This window comes from Odontesthes bonariensis, chromosome 19 (genome assembly GCF_027942865.1).
Source record: "Odontesthes bonariensis isolate fOdoBon6 chromosome 19, fOdoBon6.hap1, whole genome shotgun sequence".
NCBI lineage: Eukaryota > Metazoa > Chordata > Actinopteri > Atheriniformes > Atherinopsidae > Odontesthes > Odontesthes bonariensis.
This window is the reverse complement of record NC_134524.1, coordinates 24,668,568-24,692,001: the sequence shown is the minus strand read 5'-3', so window position 1 is coordinate 24,692,001 and position 23,434 is coordinate 24,668,568. Positions and strand designations below refer to the sequence as shown.

The 23,434-nt window shown below is 41.5% G+C and overlaps 1 protein-coding gene and 1 pseudogene across 1 annotated transcript in view; both read right to left on the bottom strand.

The window, feature by feature from the left end:
- LOC142369309 (uncharacterized) overlaps positions 1-13,321 on the bottom strand; it is a 29,835-nt gene extending 16,514 nt beyond the window's left edge. The window contains exons 1-2 of the mRNA XM_075451649.1: positions 13,049-13,321; positions 7,943-8,325 (exon numbers count right to left, since the gene is read on the bottom strand). Coding sequence (XP_075307764.1) covers positions 7,943-8,325; positions 13,049-13,220 — 555 coding nt within the window. The 5' untranslated portion in view covers positions 13,221-13,321. The remainder of the gene's footprint in view (positions 1-7,942; positions 8,326-13,048) is intronic.
- Positions 13,322-20,187: 6,866 nt separating this feature from the next.
- LOC142368741 (uncharacterized) lies at positions 20,188-21,862 on the bottom strand (annotated as a pseudogene).
- Between the last annotated feature and the right edge of the window lie 1,572 nt (positions 21,863-23,434).

Sequence of the window (23,434 nt, the reverse complement as noted above, 5' to 3'; positions counted from 1 at the left end):
CGAGGCCTCGGATTCAGTGTACACGTCACTGATTCATTTTGAGCGTCACTATCGCATAAAAAGGGTTTGAACCTCGCGGCACTTCGAGGGTTTTGAGTTGGCGTTTGGTATTGGTGAGAGGTAGAGTGTGCGTTGGTTGTATCAGAGTTAGTGGTTAAGTTCAGTTATTATATCAGTCATATCATCTATTATTATTATTATACTGCATTAGAATATATCGTAATTAGGTTAGAATAGTGTTAGAATAGTTATATAGGATATGAACCCTCGTTTTTCGCGGGGTTTACGTTCCAAAAAGAACCCGTGATAGGCGAAATCCGTGAAGTAGTAACCTTTATTTTTTTTTACAAATAACTACTGTAGGCCTACTGTAAAATAATAATTTGAATCATCAATACGAACTGAAGGCTTCAAATTGCGGAGATCAGCACCGCGACCCGAGTCATTGGATTAGAACGGGAGGAAATGAAAAATGATTATGAAAAAAAAATACAAAGTAGGCTACAGTAGGACAAATAGTGACTCGCGTGTATTTCACTGCTCTTCTGACTGAGCCGCTGCATCCTGACTCAGCGTTTTTTTTCTTCTAAAGCCCGCGGTGCAGTGTGTGTTTTTTCGAGAGAAGAACATAGTTATCGGTAGTTGTTGTCGCTCTTTTTTCTTCTGGGCATATTAAACCGCAACGTTATTGACACACATTTTTTAAAATAAAAACCAATAACTTATATTTGTCTTGTTGCCCATACTGCTCTGTTACAGTTTATTCCTGACTCCCGGTCCCATAAGCACTTTCATACTCCCAGTTCCATAAGCACTGTAGTCAGTGTACATCATTGATATATTTCATTTGAGTTATCAACACCATAGCACTCAATAATATTTCCATATATGCAGTTTTCACACATTTATTTTCATTGAGACACAGTGACAACAATTGTTTATTTTATATTGCAGGATGCTCTAACTCTGGGTGAATTTAGTCTGTCATATATTCCTTTTGCACAGCAGGTGTCACTAGAGAGACCGTTTCAATGAGGCTTCGGGTAATGAACCTTTTGGCGAACCTTTGGGTTGGAAAGCCTCATTGGTTCACAAAGCCTCATTTTGCCATCACTAGTCACCACTACTCTTTGCATTATATTTGGAGCCACTAGCTCAGTATATTAGACAAAATGAAGACATCAAAGGAATCACTATTAAAGGGACGGAATATAAATTGGCCTGTTATGCAGACGACATTTTGGTCTATCTTGGGCACCCAACATACTCTCTGCCTAAATTGATGCAATCATTTGAACAGTACGGTCAATTTTCAGGATATAAAGTCAATATAAGTAAAACTCAGTTACTCTCATATAATTATAGCCCACCAGGAGAAATCAAAAGTAGTTACCCCTTGGCATGGCAAACAGAGTCTCTTAAGTACTTAGGCATCAACCTACCAAAAGATCTTACAAAATTATCAGAACACAATTATCTACCCATACATAAAATAATAATAAAGGATGACATAGAAAGATGGAACTTAATTCCTTTCTTCAGCCTTAGTTCGAGAATTGACTCTATTAAAATGAATATATTACCAAGATTTTTATATCTATTTCAGACCCTATCAATAGAGATTAACCAAAACCAATTTAACGAGTGGGACAAAATGCTATCCAGGTCTATATGGCAAGGTAAAAGACCAAGGGTTCGCCTCAAAACTTTACAGCTGGCTAAACAAGATGGAGGATGGGGCTTACCCTATTTTAGAAATTATTATTTTGCAGCGCAGATGAGAGCAGTGATATGCTGGTGCAACCCGTCATATACTGCTCAATGGAAAAACATTGAGGAATTAATACCCTTTACTCCCATACAAGCAATCTTAGCTGATAATAACCTACAAACCCACATAAATAACATTGATAACCCATGGGTGAAATGGACCCTTAAGACATGGAAAACTATCATAAAGGAACATAAACTCGAGAGTGATATTACAGTTCTTAAATGGTGCGCCTATGACTCAGAGTTTACACCTAATTAATTGGACTCTAGATTCAAAGATTGGACAGCTAAGGGTATAACAGCCTTATGCAGGGTAATGAAAGATGGAAAAATGCTCAGTTTTGAAACGCTTAAATGGACACATTTATTAGAAAAACAAGACTTCTATGGATATCTGCAGCTGCGGCACTACGTTGATACGAAGATGAAAAATGTAACAAAGATTAGCACGTTTGATTGAACTGTTTACAAAAGCCTATAATTCAGAAACTATTAATAGAACTGTTTCATGTTTATATAAGAGTCTGTCGAATTTGAAATCACATTCAACTTCATATATTAAAACAAAATGGGAGTAGGAAGGATGAATAATTATATCTGAAGAAGAATGGACAACAATATGGAGGTATCAATGGATGTGTACCAGCTCACAGAAGTGGAGGGAGTTTGGCTGGAAAAGCCTGATTAGGTGCTTTATTACACCCTCCCGGAAATCTCACTATGACAATAACTCCTCAGTCTGCTGGAGGAACTGTGGAAATCAAAATGCAAACCATTATCACATTTTCTGGGACTGCCCGGTCATGAAGGACTATTGGAAAAAGATACACAACGCCCTACAGGACATCATCAAATGCGAAATACCCCTCGACATTAAGACTATGTTTTTCGGACACATACCTGAGGGATGGCTGAAAAGAGATAAGCACCTCATAAATATCCTGCTAATGGCTTGCAAAATGAATATTACCAGGAAATGGCTATCACAAGAGAGCCCAACTGTCAACATCTGAATGGACATCACAATGGACATTTATAAAATGGAGAGAATAACAGCATTTGTTCATTTTAAACTGGAGAAATTCACCTCATACTGGGAAAACTGGGTCAACTATGTCATGCCCCATAGGCCTGATTTTATTTTTACAAATCAATAACTATGCCATATAAAAAGGATCACTCCCCACTTTGTACATATTCTTGTGTGTTTTTGTTGTTGTTTGGTTCTTTCTTTTTTTTTTTAATCGTTTAGACATAAAACAAAAATACCACTTTGGCATTTAGGACAGACGAGATGCAAGATATATGCACATGTACCGGATGTGAATGTTTGTTTCTGAATTTCATTAAAAAAAAAAAAAAGAAAGCAGCATTGGAAAGCCTCGACCTAGCCCTCACACAACTTCAAGAAACACACAGATGTTATCATGATAGACTCACTGATGACATTGATAAAGAAGAGTTTGATGCCTATGAGAAGCTTATCTTGATGAGCGTTCATGATGTGCGTCATGAGGCTCTAGCCTGGCTGCATGAAGTGAAAGATGGAGCTGACGATCAGCCAGATGTTGATGAGGAGTTAGACGTCACAAACCAAAATGATTTAGTCAATGAACCTCAAGCCGACACAAATGATGAAAATTCTGTGTCAGGAGAGCTAGAGATGCTACAAGCTCTGCGAAAGAGGGAACAGGAAAACTTTGAAGTGCTGCTTCAACGCAACAAAGAGGAGTTTGAACTGGAACTCCTGCGAATGCATTACAAGGCCGAGCTAGATGCACAGATGCTACGCAATGAACAAAAGAAGCAAGCCCTGACTGCAGATTTCTATTCTACACCGAGAGCTGGCAGGATCCCTGCAATGACTAAACCGTCACTTTCACCAATATCTAGGGATTCAATATCACAATTGCTAGAGTTTAAGGCAGCAGTATCAAGTCCAAGTAGACTCTCTTAGGCTCCCACCAAGGGATATGGTCAAGTTTGATGGAGACCCCCCTCCAGTATTGGAAGTTCATGAGGCTTTTCACCACAATGGTTAACTTGTCTACACCAGTACACCAAAGGAAAGGCTCGAGAGGCCATAAGTCACTGCTTATACAACCCCAATCCTAGTGCGGGTAGCAAGGAGGCACTTGAGCGACTAAGAACAAGATTCAGAAATCCTCATTCCATCTCACAAGCTTGGGTAGGAAAGGTTTTTAACTTTAAGGAGATAAGAGACAATGTGCAACTCAGAGACTTCGCAGACCAACTGAGAGGCTGTGAGGATACGCTTGTTGCCATGAAGTGTGAGGAAGAGCTCAGTGGTCGCCACACATTGGTTGAGATCATTGGCAAGCTACCATCAGACCTCAGGGCCAAATGGTTAAATAAGAACTATGAAATTCCAAAAGAAGAACATCTTCCGAAACTTGACGACGTTGTCAGCTTCGTAGAGACAGAGACAGATAACACATCTCATGAACAACAAGATTTTTGTCTTTTTCATTTTAAGTGGGCCAAATCGCTTTTATTAAAAGTAAACTAATGGAAATTGCTGCTGTGATTTGATTCTTTTAATAAGCCATGTAACTGGCTATGATCCAAGGTGTTGAACAGGTGTGATACAGGTGTGTGGCCACAGCGTGCACATCTGATGCTGCTCACAGTGCTCCTCAGTGTGCTCAGTTAGTTATTTGTTTATTTGTGACAGGACTCTGCATATTAATAAACATAAAATGTAAATATGCCAGATTTAGCTCCAAGGCTAATTTCCATCTGTAGTCCTGCTGTTCACACTAAAATCAAGACAAGACAAAGATAAAAACAGGAAACAAGAAAATAAAATGTACAACATTCCATATCACTTGATAAAACTAAAACTAAAACTACCCTTCATGTTTACAGTCCTGGTTATCTGTAAGCCATGTTTTTAGTTGTTTCTTAAAAGCTACATACGTTGAATTTTCCCTTATGGCCAACGGAACTGTGTTCCATATAGAGCAACCAAAGACTGATAGGACCTTCTGTGCAAATGCCGTTCTCCTAAACTGTACCTCACAGTCCCCCCTGGTGGCTGATCTTGTCATTATCACCCTGTTTTTCTGTTTAATTAAGTTACCCAGGGGCGGTGGTGCCAGCCCGTTCAGAGATCTATAGATGAGACAGGTGCTTTTGAATGTTCTGAGATTCTCAAAGGTTAATAAGTAGTGCTTTTTTAGAATTGGGCAGTGATGGGAAGACTGGGGTTTCCGATCGTAGACCTTTATGGCTAGGTTTTCTTGTATAATTGTTTAATTGGTTTAAGAGTGGTGATACCCCCAAACATCCAGGATGTAAAACAGTATTCAATATGGGATAAAATCATACAGTCCAGGTAGGCATTTGCAGCTGCATTTGTAATAAAAGGTCTGATTTGTTTAAAATTTTGTATATTGAATTTTAAAGTGCTGGTAACCTTCTTGGTGTGTTTCTTAAAACTAAGATTGGAGTCCAGTATCACCCCAAGATACTTGAATTCAGTTACTGTCTCCAATTCCACTCCGTCCAAAAAGACAGCATGTTCATTTGGAGACATTGGTGGGTCAGTGGTATGACTTGTGTGTTTGTTATGGGCTTTGCATTTAGACATTTTGCTGTGAGACATTGGTGGTATATTATGACTTGTTCCTTTTTTGGAGAACAGCATGTGCACAGTTTTTTTCTCATTCAACATTAAACAAGAATTGCGTAGCCAGCTTTGCACCCTGGTTAATGTATTGGTTAGCTTATCTGCTGTTGACATAGCATCCTTTCCCTGAGTGTAAATCACAGCATCATCAGCATACATCAAGACATTAATTTCCGGGCAGACATCTGGGAAATTAATGTACATGGAAAATAACAAAGGCCCCAGAATTGAGCCCTGTGGAACTCCAACAAGACTATCTCGATAGCAAGACTTAGCATCGTCAATCCTAACACACTGCGTTCTACCTGACATATATGACTGAAACCATGAAACAGCATCAGCAGAAAGGTTAAAATGAGTGAGTTTGTTTAAGAGTACCTGATGGTTGACAGTATCAAACGCTTTCCTGAGATCCAAGAACACAGCTCCTACACAGGGGTTCTTATCCAATAACAGTTTTACATTTTCAATGAAAAAACAGTTCGCCGTCTCAGTGGAGTGATTGGCCCGGAAGCCAAACTGCATTCTGCGGAGTGGGGTAAATCCTTTATCAAGATGATTGATTAGCTGAGTTGCTACCCACTTCTCTGCAACCTTAGAGACAATCGGTAGGAGGCTAATGGGCCGATAATTGGCTACCTGTGTTTTGGACCCAGCTTTGAAAATGGGTAATACTGAGGCCGTCTTCCAGGAAGTTGGAACCACTTTTTCATTGAGTGATTGGTTAACCAAGAGGGAGATAGGCTTTGCTAAGACATCCATATGAGTTTTAACAAAGTTGGTGTCGATACCATGAATATCCTTAGCTTTAGAATTGTTAAGGGCTGCAATTATCTTTTTTTACCTCCATCTCAGTTATGTTTTCAAGCTGGAAAATAGGATGATTTTCATTGATCTCACGAGGTTGAATGGTGGAGGGACTAAATAGCCTTGTGATGTCAGTTTCACTATCTATAAAATAATCATTAAAAGTATTTGCCACCACAGCTGGATCCTTAACCACATCATTGTTTACTTCTAGTTCGAGCGCTTTGCTCTCTTGTATATTATACCTGCCTAGTAATTTGTTTAGAATTTGCCATGTTTTTTTCCCATTGCCTTTAGTACTTTCTATGATGGAAACAAAGAAGTTTGCTTTGGCTTTTCTCATATTATGCACTACTTTGTTACGGGCATAGGTGAATTTCAACCTGTCTGTGGTAAGACCAGTTTTCAGGTATTGTTTAAGTAATACATCTCTGTCCCTAAGTAGATTTCTGTAGTTCTGGTCCAGCCATGGTAGATTTTTCTCTTTCTTTGCTCTGCGACCTCCCTTGCTGGTGAACAAAAACATAACCTCTTTTAGTTTATTAGTGAAGGAGTCATTGTTGGTTTCTATTTTTTCTGAGGATAATGCTTCCTCCCAGTTTATCCTTGACAATGCTTCATTGAGGTGGGGCACCTGCCTCCTCGGGATGACATTTGGAGGCAGGTGCCCCGTGCAACCGTGCTAGCCTCTGCTTTGTGAGCTTTCTAGAAAAGAAGATAATATTGTGGTCAGATATACCATTTAAGAAGTTAAAAGTCTTGTTTATTCTATCTGGCCTGTTGGTAAACAGGAGATCTATTCTCGTTTGAGAGTTTTTTGTTACTCTGGTCGGCTTCTCAATGAGTTGCTCAAAATTATGTTTATCCATTGCTCCCTTGAGGTTTGTTCTTCCCTTTTTATCATCCCAGTTTATGTTAAAGTCACCTATGAGAATGATCTCTTTACTTTTGTCACAGTGATTCAACACTGCTCAGGGAGCTGGTGTGTTTGCCCAGACACATGAAAAATTAGAGGGAAGGCAGCTAAGTATGATGGAGTATCCCTCAATGACGTCCACTATTTTTGCCTCCCTTCATATCAATGCTAACAGCCACCTAGCGATAGCTGCAGCTGTTACGGTGTTTGCTGCTCGGAAGCAGGGGAGTGCTCGGGCTGCACTTCGGTCTGCACGGTTTACACAGCAGGCAGTGATACGAAGGGAGAGAGAAAATAGGGCCAAGCGATGTGAGCTCTGACTTTTTCTGGAGGGAGGATTTTGTGATGCAAATGTATTACTCTTTTGAACGCATATTGTTTTGAGAAGCAAAACGCTTTATTTTCGGGACCTTAGCAAACTAGCCGGACTACTTTCATCAACACCAAAACGAGGCTGGAACTCTGCTCACAGGACGCAGCAGGGGGTAAGAAGATGTTCATAAATGATGTTGCTGATATGGGATGTCATACAGCTTCATGTCAGGAGAGGCGAACTATCCCTTTAACTTTGATGTGAATCTTTCTAAAGATTTTCTGTTTGTTTGTTCTTTAGTTTTTTGTCATGGTGTATTGTCTGTATGTTTTTATGATACCTGCCTGAGGACAACGGATGAAATATAGCAACTGTGCTAACTCCGGCATATTTACATGGATGCTTTGCTGATATGTTGATTAATGTGCAGAGTCCTAACCAAATAAATAAGAAATAAAATAAAAACCTCCTCCACACTGACCTGTGGCCCGGTGGACCCAAAGGATGAGCGGGCTCGTTTCCTGGTGGAGGGGTTCAGCTCCTGGTTCTGCTCCTGCTTCTGCTCCTGCTTCAGCTCCTGGTTCTGCTCCTGGTTCTGCTCCTGGTTCTGCTCCTCCTTCAGCTCAAAGTTCAGCTCAAGGTTCAGCTCCTGGTTCTGCTCAAGGTTCTGCTCCTCCTTCAGCTCCTGGTTCTGCTCCTGGTTCTGCTCAAGGTTCAGCTTCTGGTTCTGCTCAAGGTTCAGCTCCTGGTTCTGCCCAAGGTTCTGCTCCTGGTTCAGCTCCTGGTTCTGCTCCTGCTCAAGGTTCAGCTCCTGGTTCTGCTTCTGGTTCTGCTCCATTCTGGTCCGAGTGATGGACTCTGCAACTGTCAGCACATACGATAAGATCCAGCTGTGGCGTGCAAAGTGTTAAACCACACCCACTTTTCTTCTTCTCTTGATAACCTTTCTGCACACACATATGTATATACACACATATATATATATATATATATATATATATAAATATATATATACACATACATACATGTATATATATATACCGTATTTTCCTAGATTATAGAGCGCACTGGATTATAAAGCGCACTGTCAATGCATGGTCTATTTTCGATCTTTTTTCATTTATAAAGCGCACCGGGCTATAAGGCGCATAAAGCGAAACAAAACAGTGCCGTTGCTGTTACCTGGCAGTTCAGTGATGATTCAAACACGAAACTTATAAAATTGGCTCGGCGCATGCGCAAACCCACAAAGTAGCAATTCTCAACAAGTAGCACAAATCGACTGAACACCGTCCTTCGTGAAAGCTCGGACCACAGTTGAGACTGATACCTTAGCCCAGGCATCCACGATCCATTGGCAGATATAGCGAAAGTCGCCCGGCGCTGTCTCCCTCCCTTGGTGAATGTGTGTTCGCCTTCTGTCATCCACTGCTCCCACGCAGCTCGCAGTTTAACTTTGAACGCCCTGTTTACACTTATATTCATGTCCCGTGCTAACGCTGTTGCCTTCAGTCGAATATAGACCGTAGAGACGCTTCTACCCGCTGCTCTCTGTTCAATAACCCACTGTTCAATTTTGTTATTATTATGGTGAATCACAATATATTTTACTCCGCTACGCTCATGACTACTGTAGCCGTAATGCTGCGGTGCGGCTTAGTTTACCAAAGTCTTACTAAAACAATTTGACAGAGCGCCGTGTATCACACAAAATCGCTTCGGGGTCCGTAAGCTAACAAGAATAAATCCATATATAAAGCGCTCCGGGTTATAAGGCGCACTTTTGTTTTTTGAGAAAATTATAAGCTTTTAAGTGCGCCTTATGGCGCGGAAAATACGGTGTGTATATATATATATATATATATATATATATATATATATATAAATATATATATATATACACACACATAAAACATTGTATTTCAATGGGTAAAGGTAAAAAGCCTCAGGGTGCCTGTGCATCTTTGTTGGGTAATGCGTAGGATATTCAAGTCAAGCGTAGCGCCGTAATTAGGGCCTGGAAATTGTATCTGCTTCGCCAAAATCGTTGGCAGCTATGCTTTTATTTTATGTGAAGCACTTTGAATTGTTTTGTACATGGAATGTGCAACAAATAAATTTGATTTGATTTAGATAAACTGAAAACAGCTTTACAATGCAAAAATTGCAGTTATGAGATAAGAAACAATAAAATGTCCAAAATAAATCCAGGAAGAACACAGTGTTTGAACCAAGACATTCATTCAAATTATTGCTGAAATAAGATTTAACAGCTCTCTTAAAGAGCTAAAATCAAACACACAAGCAGAGCGTTTAGGAGATTTGCTCCTTTAATTGGAAAACCATCTGAAAAAATGTCATCACAAGACAAGTCAAGGTTTGTTTTTCTGGCGCATTTAAAAACAGTGAGCAGAGAGCAGCTTGGTGAGAGCCCAACAAAATCTATGCAGACACACAGTTAACTTGGGCTGAAGCTCTCCCTATGATGTTATTTAACCCGAGATTTACTCCAGATGCCACCATGAATGCTGTCAGGTTGTCCCACATGAAGCCTGGACAGGGAGAAGATGCCCTGTCCATACCCTGTTTTACCACAGCATGAACACTGGTGTGAATATGAGAAACAATTGAATAAAGCCAACTAACGTAACTAGTCCTCTCCTCTGTGGACGGGACCATACAAGGTAGCAGAAGCTCCATCAGATTGTGTAAAGAAAAAACTGAAAGAAAACTGGAGCTTTAAGATGCAGCTGCAGCCGGATGTGTCACACCGTCAGATGTCCGGCTGCTTGCTTCTAGAGATGTTAACCGATGACCGTATGACCGATGGTTGACCGAATCAACGTCGTCCGGTAAGAATTTTTCTGCCGTCGGTTTAAAAAGAAACAAAACAAAAACTCACTATATCTTTAGAAATGTTATGTGAGCATGAGCCATCCCACGATGGAAGAACAACCGCAGCAGAGCTCACGTAGCGCCCTCCTCAGAGGTCCTCTCTTACACCGGTTGCAACTTGTACGCCGTAGCCTACATGACGGGTCCTGTCTGCGCAGTTAAAAAAAAAAAAAAAATCGCCACTATTAACCTAAATAAAGCCAATGTGGCTGCGTGTGGACTACAACATAATGATAATTGTAACATTGTAATGGCAAAAGACACAAGACTAACTTAGCCGACTTGTGATATATTCATCTGTACTTAAATGTCATGACGACAGGAACTTATTGCAAAGGATTTTGTGCAGCATAGGCTACGCCACAGAGGCTGTTGGCATTCGGTAAGTTTTATTTTTAACGAAGTCATTGGTTAACCTACTTTCCTGTAACACCGCCAAATGCACCGTTCTCTGTTTGTGACTTTGTAACGGGGGCTTTTAACAGCCCGAGTTCGGTGCCGCGTTTGATTCGTGTTTAAAAAGTACAGTGACTGGAAGGGCGCCGTTGCGCGTAATGTGTGGCTGTGCGTGTCTGCGCAGGCACAGCAATTATTTTTCTACCCAAAACCCTTATTCCTCCACAAGTACGCCTAGAACTAGTGGTCAATGATTGGGGAAAATGTATAATACCAAGGGCACGAACTAACATTGATTGTGTGGTGGGAGCCTAACCAGTCTAAAATTGGGGCGTAACTTGTTCCACGCGGCAGAGAAAGACGCGCGACAGGACACAGATATCATAAATGGCACTTATAGAATTTTCGGTGACCGACTTTAATCGACTAATGAGGCTCAGTGGTCGGTCAAGACTTTTTTTAAATTTCGACATTCCTACTTGCTTCTGCTGGACCTCGGGTTGCCACCCGTCCCTTGAAATACGGAATCGTCCCTTATTTGGCAACAAAATGTTGCGTCCCGTATTGAACCAATACGGGATGCGATTTGTTCCGTATTTTCACAAATGTCCAATACACTTGTCTGTCCCACACGCATCCACACAAAGCCCCGCCCCCCCGGCTGCGCTCCTCTGTGAGTGGCTCCTCTGTGAGTGGCTCCTCTGTGAGTGGCTCCTCTGTGAGTGGCTCCTCTGTGAGTGGCTCCCTGCGCGCGGTGCTGTCACTCACAGTTGCTTAGAGACACACACACACACACACACACACGACAAAACCCGCATTTTTAATAATGTCCACTACACTCGACGATGAGTATAAAGCCAATTGTAAAACGTGTCGGCGAGTGTTTTCTGTGGCTCACGGTGGGCTGTCTGATATCAGGCAACATGCATCAGGAGAGCAACACTGCAGACACATAAGAATGCAGAACCAAGCCTCAGTGGCACAGTTCTTCATTCCCCAATCATCTGCTGAGACTGATAAGGTATGGAACAGTAAATAAATACATTTGTTCGGAGAAAACATATATATATATATATATATATATATATATATATATATATATATATAAAGTTTACAAATGTTTTTGTTGTTTTTTTTGTTCTGTTTTTTTTAAGTTTTTCAAGTAAAAATGTCCTTGAGGTTCATATGGTTTTGCACTTAAAAAGTTATATTAAGTTTTTTTATCATTTAAAAGTTCATTGTTCCACACTCCACACAGATTTAATTTAAGATTTAATTAACTGCACTTTATAAGAGAATGTGTTTATTGGTAATAAAGCATTTCAAGCTTTAAGTATCAATCAAGTTGCTTTTTTTTTTCTTAAATCACCACTGTACTAAAGACACTGGCACAAAAATAACATATTACTGCTGCGAGCAGTGGCCAAAGGAGTCGGCGGTGGTGGTCATAGCCCAGACGAGCCATGGTGGGCGTCCCTTATTTTCATTTCTGAAAGGTGGCAACCCAAGCTGGACCACAGGTCCGTAACATGAGCTGAGTAAAGGCCCATTTATGCCCTACGGAACCGGACGAAATTCGTCTGTCCGGTCCATACGTTGCTCCCGGAGCTTCTGTTTATGCCTCCGTCCGTATTGCGCACGTCCGTAAGAAATCCTCTAGAGGGCGGTATATATTGAGTCATTGTCAGCCGCGGGTTTGAGAAACATGGCGTCAATTAAGGAAGTTGCAGTCATACAAATGTATATACCCCCTGACCATCTCACAAATCCTCTCCTCCATTACCTGGCATTTTTAAATCTTAATTTTTTTTAATCTCCTACTCTTCGTTCTTCTTCTTCCTCCATAACTTCCGGAGCCAACACGCTCCTGACTCTCTACTGCCCCCACGAATTCCTCTGGTATTGCTCCGTTTCGCCCGGAGCTCACCGGATTGCTAAGCTCTTGACCTACGGACAAACTGACGGATGAGACGCCCCCCGGAACCGGGTGAAAGCGTCCGTTTCCGTAGTTAACGTAGGGTATAAATGGGCCTTTATGCGTGGAGACTGCATCCGTACAGAGAAGTGGAATAAAAACTTTATTTTTCAATTAAATTTGTGAATAATCGCGATCTCAATGTTGATTTTTTTTTTTTTTTTTTAAATGCTCGTGATTATCACGGCAGGCCTCGAGCGGAGGACGTAAAAGCCGTTCAGGCTAACAGAAAGTGGATTCAGGATGAGGCCCGTTAAAGGCCAACAGAACCGGAGCGGAGCTCAGAGCTGCAGCCCTGTTCCTCCACACAGCCTTACTTACCCACTCTGTGGAGCTTTATTTGCGGTTTCCAGCTGATATCCAGCAGTCTGCGCTGACGGCCGACCTCTTCCTCGTACTGGACGATGGTTTTCTCAAACTCTGAGAATATTTCTTCGGCGGCAGCAGTTAGTCGCTGGCTGATAAACTCTCTCAGATGCTGAACTGAAGACATTGTTGCTGCTCACACTCAGAGATTCACCTCAGACACGCTAACACACCGTCCAGCAGCTGAGTCCCACACAGAGAAAACTGGCGGCCGGCTGCGGTGTTTGCTTCCGGGGTCACAGGGTGGAGTTCCGGCCCAGAGGTCCTGGCTGCAGACCTCCACTGTCAGGCCCGGAAATGCACGGCATATATTTCAAAATAAAATCGCGAATGCACTTCCGGTTGAATCGTTTTCCTCACAAATGAATTAATTAGTAAACAGTATGACATAAAATCTATCAATTCCCGGTCTATTGTGTATATTGTTTTTATTTGTATAGTAAACTTTTGTTTGGTCAGTGCACATTTTCTCTTAAGCTATTACTCATATTCATAAGCCAACATCTCATAAGATGCCATTGGCCTATACATTTTATTGTGTACCATAGAGTACGTCACTGCCGTTTCATTATCATTTCATTTTGACTTTATTGGACAGCTCTTTTTCTATACATTTGTTTCAATTACTTTTTCTGTTGTATTTTTCTGTAAATTTATTCTTAACCACCATAAATTTCATGTTTGGTTCTTTGTCTATGCTAATTATGTTGATGTGCTGCTGGAACACCTTAGTACCACTAAATACTACCCTAACTCTTGATATCTACAGTATAATCCAAGTCAAATTATTAAGTGATCAATGAGAAAACATAAAAAACATACCAAGTCACAACATGATCAAATGTTCTGGGGTGGTCTGTGGCGTAGTGGGTTAAGCAGCCGCCCCATGTACAGAGGCTACAGTCCTCGCCGCAGTTGGCCCTGGTTCAAGTCCTGCACCGAGCGGTTCTTTGCTGCATTACTTCCAACTGTCCTATCATTAAAGGCATAAAAATATTTTTTTTAAAGAAAAAAACATGATCAAATGTTCTTTAGACCTTTACTCAGTGAGACATTCACAATAGGCCAAAACTTTTTGTTTTTGTCTACTACTTCTTCACAAAATCTCAACATGTCGTAAATGTTGTGAAATATGAATTTGAATGTCTCCAGGATCGCTCCAGATGGTTTCTTCTGTTCTGAACACATCCCGGTTCGTGTGAAATAAATGCCATTTGCTGATATTGTTGTGGACACATGACATCCTTGGTTTGGCATAAGGGCAATGCCATGTGTTTGCTGAGGAATTGTGCGTTACAAACATTCAAGATTCAAGATAGTTTTATTTGTCACGTACACAATCATACACAGTACAATGTGCAGTGAAATATCCTCCCAAAGGCGACTGTAATAGTGCAAAGTTGGCTCATGGATGGAAAAACAGAAGTGCTTTGAGCTTTCCACAAATAATACCTCAACACAGAGAGGGACATGTGCTGCTTGTGCACATTTTTGCCTTTAAAGGCAGGTTGACTTTTTTGAATCACAAAAAAACTTTAAGTGCACCATTTCTGTAAACATATCTTCTATGAGGCATTCTTCTGTGGCTATTTCTGTGCAGTATTGTAAAGAACGGATGTGTTCGCAGTGTGTGAAAGTTAAGAGTACTGTTTGCAATCCTCCAACTCACACTGCACCTTGTGTACTTGGCCCCAGGTTTTGTCCTGTACGTGTATTGGGACTGAAAAGCCATGCCCTCCTTTTTGGACTGTGGAAATGACATATTTGGCATCCACACAGATACTCTTTAAATGGTTGGTTTGAGTTACATCATTTAATATGTTTGGCCAAGTTTTTCAGATGGCAAGTTAGTGAACAGAGGGGACAGTCAACCTTTTTCAGTTTCAACAGAAGAGGAAATAAAATGAGATGACAATTGTGTGTCTGCTGAGGAGTGGATGATAGAAGATGTTTGAATTGATTGTTGCACGAGAAGCTCTGGAGATGGGGATGCAGATGGACTTGGTTGCAGGGAGAGGAAGGATGAATCTTGACTCGGATTGGACTGGGCAGCAGCTGAGGTGGATGTTTGTTGTATGGAACAAGACTTTACATGCGCTTCCATGTCTGTCCTAAGGACAGTTGTGTCACAGATGGGACGATGATAATGTCCCCCATTCCTGCAAGTCAAAATGCAGCAGCAGATCTTCTTATCTAAGAGCAAGTCAAGAAAATGTTTATGTTAGACAATGACAAACAAGTCACATGAACATACATAAGGATACACATTTGTGTGTGTGTGTGTGCACATATATCTTTAATCTAAAATGCAATGGCATTACCTTCAAATGTAATGGCGTTTTTGATGTGGACCTCCAAATGCTGCCGAACTCGGACTGGTTTGGTTGGTTTAAAGAGGTGTTTGGGACGCAGGGGGTAGTGGACCTGACTGCAGCATGTTGTGCTAACTTAAGTGAAAGTGGATAAAACAAGAAGGGAGTGGACACTAAAACAGGTCAGGCTGAGGTCAGATGGAAAACACATGATGATGAGCTGCTTCAGGAGGAACTTTACACAATTAAGAGCGGACAGAAACTAAGTGAAAAGAATGTAAAATAAATGCTCAGTTTGATCCAAACTCCTGCAGCTGAGCGTGTAAAGAATAAACGGTGTGAGTGGTATGTGGGGGGGGGCCCAGCAGGGCTTTACCACTGCTCGCCCCACCTTGTTTCAGCTCAGGTGTTTTCTGCTAAACTCGACAACAGGAAATGTTTGAGGAACTCTAAGAGACAGTGGTGTCAGATAGAGATGGGCTTTAGGCCACGCCCACACAGAACCTTATCAGAAAGTAGAAATGGACTGTTCTTGTACAGCACTTTTCTGATCTTAATGACCACTCAAAGCTTCAACACTACATGCCACATTCAGCCACACTCACACAGCACGTCTTAGTCTGTAACTACAGGCTTTCTACTCAGTCACACACATTCATACACCCATGGATGCGTCGCTAGGCATCCATGGGTGTATGAATTTTCCCTCTATCTTTTTTTTTTCTTTTTTTCTCTTTCTCTCTCTTTTTCTTTATTTTTCTAAATAAGATGATACTATTGTACAATATACTGTTGTGTGATGTAAGATGTTTGCCTGATTTTGTTTTTCAACTGTAAATATCCCTCGGTATTTGTACATGTAAAGAGCCCTCGGACAACAAACCAAACCTTCAGCCTACTTGGCTGTAACCTGGGACAGCCATCTTGGACCGGTCACCGCTCCACTCAGTGTAATCTGTCTGTCTGGAGCCATGAAGCGTCAGCGCATTTAATCAATCACAACTCGCTGAATACAAAACTGATTTTCACCGGATTTTTGTTTCTGCAAACGTGATACATGTAGGCATGATACGGGACACATGAGTCAGCATATTTTAACATTCATAGTAGGGTCAGCAATAATAGAAGAATATTCTGCTCTGTAACATATGTGATGTAGGATACCTTATATATATGTGTGTGTGTGTGTGTGTGTGTGTGTGTGTGTGCATTATATTTCATATATCGTTTCTTTGGCAAAATAACCCACCTATCCTACATCACATATGTTACATATATACATATATATATATATAACCACTAATATATGATAAAGAAGTAGAAGCAGATTGTGTACTACTCAGATATTTTATTAAGTTGAAAAATGAAGAAATGATACATTATACATAAAAGATAAAACCCAAAAGACAGAAGTTATATATCAGAAAATAATTGTATCTCTTTCAGGCTTGTTGCTCCATCAGTGGTAAAACAAGAATAAATGTTTCATGTAAAATCTACTGAACATTGTATGTTCTTTATGCTGAGATGTAAATAAACAGTTGGAATCATAATTCACTGTATCCTGTATATATTGGTTGGGAGACACTTTAGTCAAGTTTAGATTACAGCAGATTATCAGAAAATATGCAGCTGAACTCAACACAAACAGCTCTGATGGCTGCAGAAGATGCAGTCTGAGAGAAAGAGATTTATTTCACTTCTACACCTATTTATTTATGCTTTACATGCAGGTTTTTATCATAATAACTCAGTGGCGGCTCCTGGCAGATTTCTCAGAGGGGCTGCTAATGCTAATGCTAATTCTTCCCAGCACAGCTAGCTTGACGCAGCTTTGCCTATGAACTCGTGAACAAAGCTGCTCACAAAGATCAGCTCAGGATGATGGGACGCTGCCTGGTGTTGGACTCATTGTGGGTTCCGTTCCCTCAGATCCTCTGTGGACTTCCAGGTTTTACTCTTTAAGGAATCTGATCATCATTTCTTTCAGGGATAGAGACCAACAATCAAAGTAAGGTTTCTGGAAGCTCGTTGGCGACTGCAGACGTTGGACTGATCTGTGGGAGGAGGCTGCTGTGTGTGTGCTTCTCCATCTGCCTCTTTTTACCTCCATCCTCCCTGCAGCAGGAGGTGGAGTCCACAGCGGAGTCACCTGATGGGAACAGGCTGAACTTCCTCAGGACATGACACCTGTGTCACAGCAGCAGGTGTGGCAGATGACAGGTAGCTTATCAACAGTCAGGCAGAGGGTGTAAATCTACAGAAACGCCACTCGTTCGCTTGCAGATGGTTAAAGGATCGTTATCATGTGTGCTGTGGAATGTAACTGCCACCCTTCAGAGTTTACCTGGAGGTCATCAGCTCTGCTCCATCACCTTTTGTCTTTGTGCGCTCGTTGTTCCTGCTCCTTCTCACCCGGAGATCCTCCTACATTTTTATTAATGACTTTACAAATGCCCGTTTGTCACAGTTGATGAGGAATGCCGCTGTTGAAAGGAGTAATTAGCATTTGGGCCCCGAGCAGACCTCCACTGATTTGTAATCATTAAAGTTATTTTAGCCTTAAGGAGTTTCTTTTGTTTTGTGACTGAATTTTACAAATGAAGACATTTCCCCACAACTTAGAGCCTCCACCTATCCTTCAGAGACTTCAGGCATGTGTCCAGGATGGGACCTCACACTGACAGAAGGTAAAACACTTCAGTTTCTGCCTCAGAAAGAAAGCTCAAAGCTGCACCTCAACCACACCTTACTGCATCTCGTTGGGGGAGACAGGGAGACCATGAGACGGGAAACTTTATCATTAACTAGGTGAATGTGACTTTATGATAAAGTTTTATCAACATTTAAATGAATCAAACAAAATGAGTTTTGTAAATGAGCTCAGTTGAATTCAACTCAACAATACTGATTGATCCCTGAAGGTAAATTATATCCCTGCAGGATTAGTTATTATTAAAGATCAGCTGCTGTTACAGAGAACTAAATAAAATGTAATCGGCAGAAGTGTAGCAGAGAGGAAGGTGTGGTAGAAACCTTCAGAGGTCTCCATCAGTGGGTCCGGCTGTTGTTTCTGTAGCTTAGCAACAACTCAGCTGATGTCACACACAGCGTCAGTGGGTAACTCAGGTGAACTCAGCAGACAACATGGACAGAAACTCACAGCCAGCTGTTCAACATCTGGGGTGCAGAGACGCTCCTTCTCAGTGACACGTCCAGGATTACAGAATCTGTTGTTAACCAGCTCTGTGATCCTCCTGCTTTCCTGTTACCGCTCTGTCTGCAGTCTCTGTCTGACAGTCCTGCGTAACATTCAGTCGCAACAGCGACTGTCTTGCATTTCTGGTGGCTACTTCCTCTTCAGCCAGGACCGTAGCGCCAGTCGCCAACACACAAAAGTCACCGCTGATCACATCTTTAGGCCAAAGTGGGATTTGTCAGTGAGATTCTCCCACTGTGAGCGGCAGAAAGCGCTTTCTAAGAAACTCATAAGGACATAATAGCTGTGGGGACGTAGTTACCACAAGAACACAATACAACTCCAAGTCTGTGCTGAACATTTTCCACTGAAATGCTCAGGGTACGCCAAACACAGTCAGCTTAAAACTAAAGGGAACAAAAAAAGCCTGAAGCAGGTTTAAATGATCAGCGTTTGAGTTTGTAGATACAATCCAATAAAGTATAAGGGTGTTGTGTGCACACTCTGCCACCAGGTGTTCTGGGTAAGTTATGTAGCCGTCGGGGCAGAAGAAGAAGAAGAAGAAGAGTTGTGGACTAAAACAACATGAGCAGCGCCACTGAGAGCATCTGAGATTACAGCAGAATGTCTGTTTGGTAAATCTGCTCAGTACCTGATTGTGTGAGTAACTGAGCAGTTGTAGAAGCAACAAACAGATCAGTTCAGTTTTCTCGTGTTAAACGGTTCAATTCAAAGTACCGTTAGCCTGCTTAGCTGCCTTTTCCCTCAGTGCAGCCATGACGTTTGGACTAAAATGCGTTCACACATCTGATTCCAACACAACAGACATTTGAAAGAGTTTCACAGCTTGAAGTTGAGCCTCGTGCCCTTTTAGTGTTGGAACAGCCTTAACTTTCAGCTTCAGTCATGAGCATCATACAGCTGTCTGGGAAGTACAGGGAACAACTCCAAACCTTTTTCAGACTGCGTTAAAGATTTCTGGTTCTTTGGGGAAGATGATAAGGGTCAACTTTCCCTCGTAACCAAACACACATTTTCTTCAAAAATATCTGTGTAGCAAGAACATGAAAAGCATGAGAAAAGTTAACATCTGACCTTTAATGAAATGCAGAACAATGAAATACAGACAAGTGTAAAGCTCGACTTCACATCAAACTGAAATGATATATTGCTTCTTCAGATGTTTACAGAAATACCCAGAGCTGGTGCGAGGCTACTTTGTGGATCTAAACTTTAAACAACACAAATATGTTCAGTATAACAGAATAAACATGTTTCTACTTTCAAACGGACTGCATTTTGTTCTGTCCATCAACTCACAATTAATATCATGTTTGTCTTGAACGGGAGATCCGTCCCCAGTTAAAGCAATCCCAACAAATTATAAAGCACTTTCAATGGTTCTTCAAACATGTGCTCCCTACAGAACATTCAGAACTAAAGTCCTGACAAGAGAAGGTGGCAATCCACAAAGAAGATTTTTAATCTGAACAAAGGCAAGGCTTCTGTTTGGTAGTTCCTGTAGCTGCTCCCAGGTGAATGTTTGCTCATCTGCCATAAAAACTGTAGTTGATTTAAGCCAATCATTTCTCTGCAGTGTGACTACGTTGGTGTCTCTTTAGACTACCTGATGTAGTGAAAGCTGCCCCACACTGACCACAACTGTGAGGCTTCTCTCCTGTGTGAATACGTTGGTGCATCTTTACACTAGATAATTGAGTAAAAGCTGCCCCACACTGACCACAGCTCTATGGCTTCTCTCCTGTGTGAATACGTTGGTGTTTCTTTAGATAATCTAATCTAGTGAAAGCTGCCCCACACTGACCACAGATGAAAGGTTTCTCTCCTGTGTGAATATGTTGGTGTTTCTTTAGATCAGATGATTGAGTGAAAGCTGCCCCACACTGACCACAGATGAAAGGCTTCTTTCCTGTGTGAATACATTGGTGTTTCTTTAGATTAGATAATGTAGTGAAAGCTGCCCCACACTGACCACAACTGTATGGCTTCTCTCCTGAGTGAATACGTTGGTGTGTCTTTAGATGAGATAATTTAGTGAAAGCTGCCCCACACTGGTCACAGCTGTATGGCTTCTCTCCAGTATGAAGCCTCTGATGATACCTCAAATTTGATCGTTTGATAACTTTCCCACAGTCCTTACAGCAGTGCCATCTGGATCCCTCTTGGGCTCCATGTTTCTGCAATGACAGAGAGGAAGAAGACTTTGATCATTTTGAAGTTCACACAAAAGATTTCTCTAAGCTAACCTACGCTAACCAACATATTCTAACTGGACCTGGACAGACCAAGGCACTCAGGTCTAAATATCTCTCTGATCACGCTGAGGGTGCGTTTATAAGTGCCCTCAGCTATCAGCACTGTGCTCTGATGTGTTCTGCACACGTTCAGCTTTTTAAGCAGTAAACTCTTGCTTTTTGCTCTTTTACTAATTCTTTTTGTCATGATGAAACTCTGAAAAGGAACTTGAGCTACAATATTTCTAAATGATGGAAGGAACCAGAGTCTTGTCCAAGTTGTTCACTTAAACACCATGTAGAGGTTGGGCTGAAAAAGGTTGATGACCACTGGTTTAAAGGAATAAAAGTAACAGTGGTGGTAATACATGACATTCTTTACACTAACCCTCTGTTCCAGCTTACAACTCAGAGGTCTGCAGCCATTCAGCTCAACAGCCATCAGGGAAACACAGTCCGTTTTAACTCAACCACATCTGGATCTGCAGCTCAGAGAGAGGAGATGAAACCAGGAAACACTTTGCCTATTTTAACCAGGAAAAACACAAACTGAGCAAATTGAACATTTATTAACTCCTTAACGTTTTTATGTCCAGCCGGCGGGACGTTGCACACTTCAGCGCAAATCCGGGGTTTTCCTCAGCCCGCCTTTATATGTACCTACATATGTTATATACCGTTGGAAAGCTAAGGGTGTTGTGATTTCAATGATGTATCCAGGATACAATCAGAACTGTGGACGCAGTTAACACTTATGTAAAACCAGTCGCAACAAAAAAAAAGTATCAAAGTCACCTATAAAGCCTCACAGTATTCTAAGAAAAGATACAATTCCAATAAAAACAGTCCTGTCACGTTGGCAAGGGTCCAATTAATGTACTCCAGTAAAATAGTTAGTCTACAACGTATTTCAAAGTATTTCGCCCGCAAAGACACAAAGTCTGCGGTGGCTAACTTTCAGAATTTCTGTCGGAAGCATATTTTTCCGCACATTCTTGATCATAACTTCAGTTAGCCTGATGTATTAGTCCCAACGTCATACCGAAACAGCTCTGGTCTTTTAGCTTTTGAATGACATCTTACTTGTTCCAATAGATGACTGTTTACCCTGTCTGCTGGGGCACAATAGTCAGTTACTCACTGATGCGTCAAAAGTATCTGCACTACTTGTTTTGTGTGCGGCTCGAACCAGTTTACTTTGGAGTGGCGGATTGAATAGCAAATGACATTCTGAAAAAAACGGCATGACGCGCGATGGGTGGGATTTCTCCCATAAACAGCCACAGGTGTGCGCAAACATTTCCTGTGCAAGTAGTCGCGCTGCACTTCGGTCTGCACGGTTTACACAGCAGGCAGTGATACGAAGGGAGAGAGAAAATAGGGCCAAGCGATGTGAGCTCTGACTTTTTCTGGAGGGAGGATTTTGTGATGCAAATGTATTACTCTTTTGAACGCATATTGTTTTGAGAAGCAAAACGCTTTATTTTCGGGACCTTAGCAAACTAGCCAGACTACTTTCATCAACACCAAAACGAGGCTGGAACTCTGCTCACAGGACGCAGCAGGGGGTAAGAAGATGTTCATAAATTATGTTGCTGATATGGGATGTTATACAGCTTCATGTCAAAAGAGGCGAACTATCCCTTTAACTTTGATGTAAATCTTTGTTTGTTCTTTAGGTTTTTGTCATGGTGTATTGTCTGTGTATTTTTATGATACCTGCCTGAGGACAACGGATCAAATTTAGCAACTGTGCTAACTCCGGCATATTTACATGGATGCTTTGCTGATATGTTGATTAATGTGCAGAGTCCTAACCAAATAAATAAGAAATAAAATAAAAACTTCAAAAAACACACTGACCTGTGGCCCGGTGGACCCAGAGGATGAGCCGGCTCTGTTACTGGTGGAGGGGTTCTGCTCCTGCTTCAGCTCCTGGTTCTGCTCCTGCTTCAGCTCCAGCTCCTGGTTCTGCTCCTGGTTCTGCTCCTGCTTCAGCTCCTGGTTCAGCTCCTGGTTCTGCTCCTGGTTCTGCTCCTGGTTCAGCTCCTGCTTCAGCTCCTGCTTCAGCTCCTGCTTCAGCTCCTGCTTCAGCTCCATTCTGGTCCGACTGATGGACTCTGCAACTGTCAGCACATACGATAAGATCCAGCTGTGGCGTGCAGCGTGTTAAACCACACCCACTTTTCTTCTTCTCTTGATAACCTTTCTGCACAGTTTTTAACCATCCAGTCAGATTCCATTAAACTCATTACTGTGCTTTTTATTTAAATCCCTGTGAACTTTAAAATGCTTCTTTAAAGACCCACTAAGGTCACAGTTCAAAATATTTGTAGCTTTTTGATCAAATTCAGAAAAAAAATGTAATAATAACTCTGTAGACCGACACCCACTGTGTGCAATATCCCATGAATCTCATCTGAGTTTCAGCAGCTGAGTATTTAGCATTTTGGGGATATCGGCCACACTTTCCATAAATTTCCACCAATAAGTTTATATAATTTTCACAACAAATTTTGCAGCCGTTTTGTTCTGAACGCGTCCTCTGCTCTCACTCTCGCCACTTTGAGTTCAT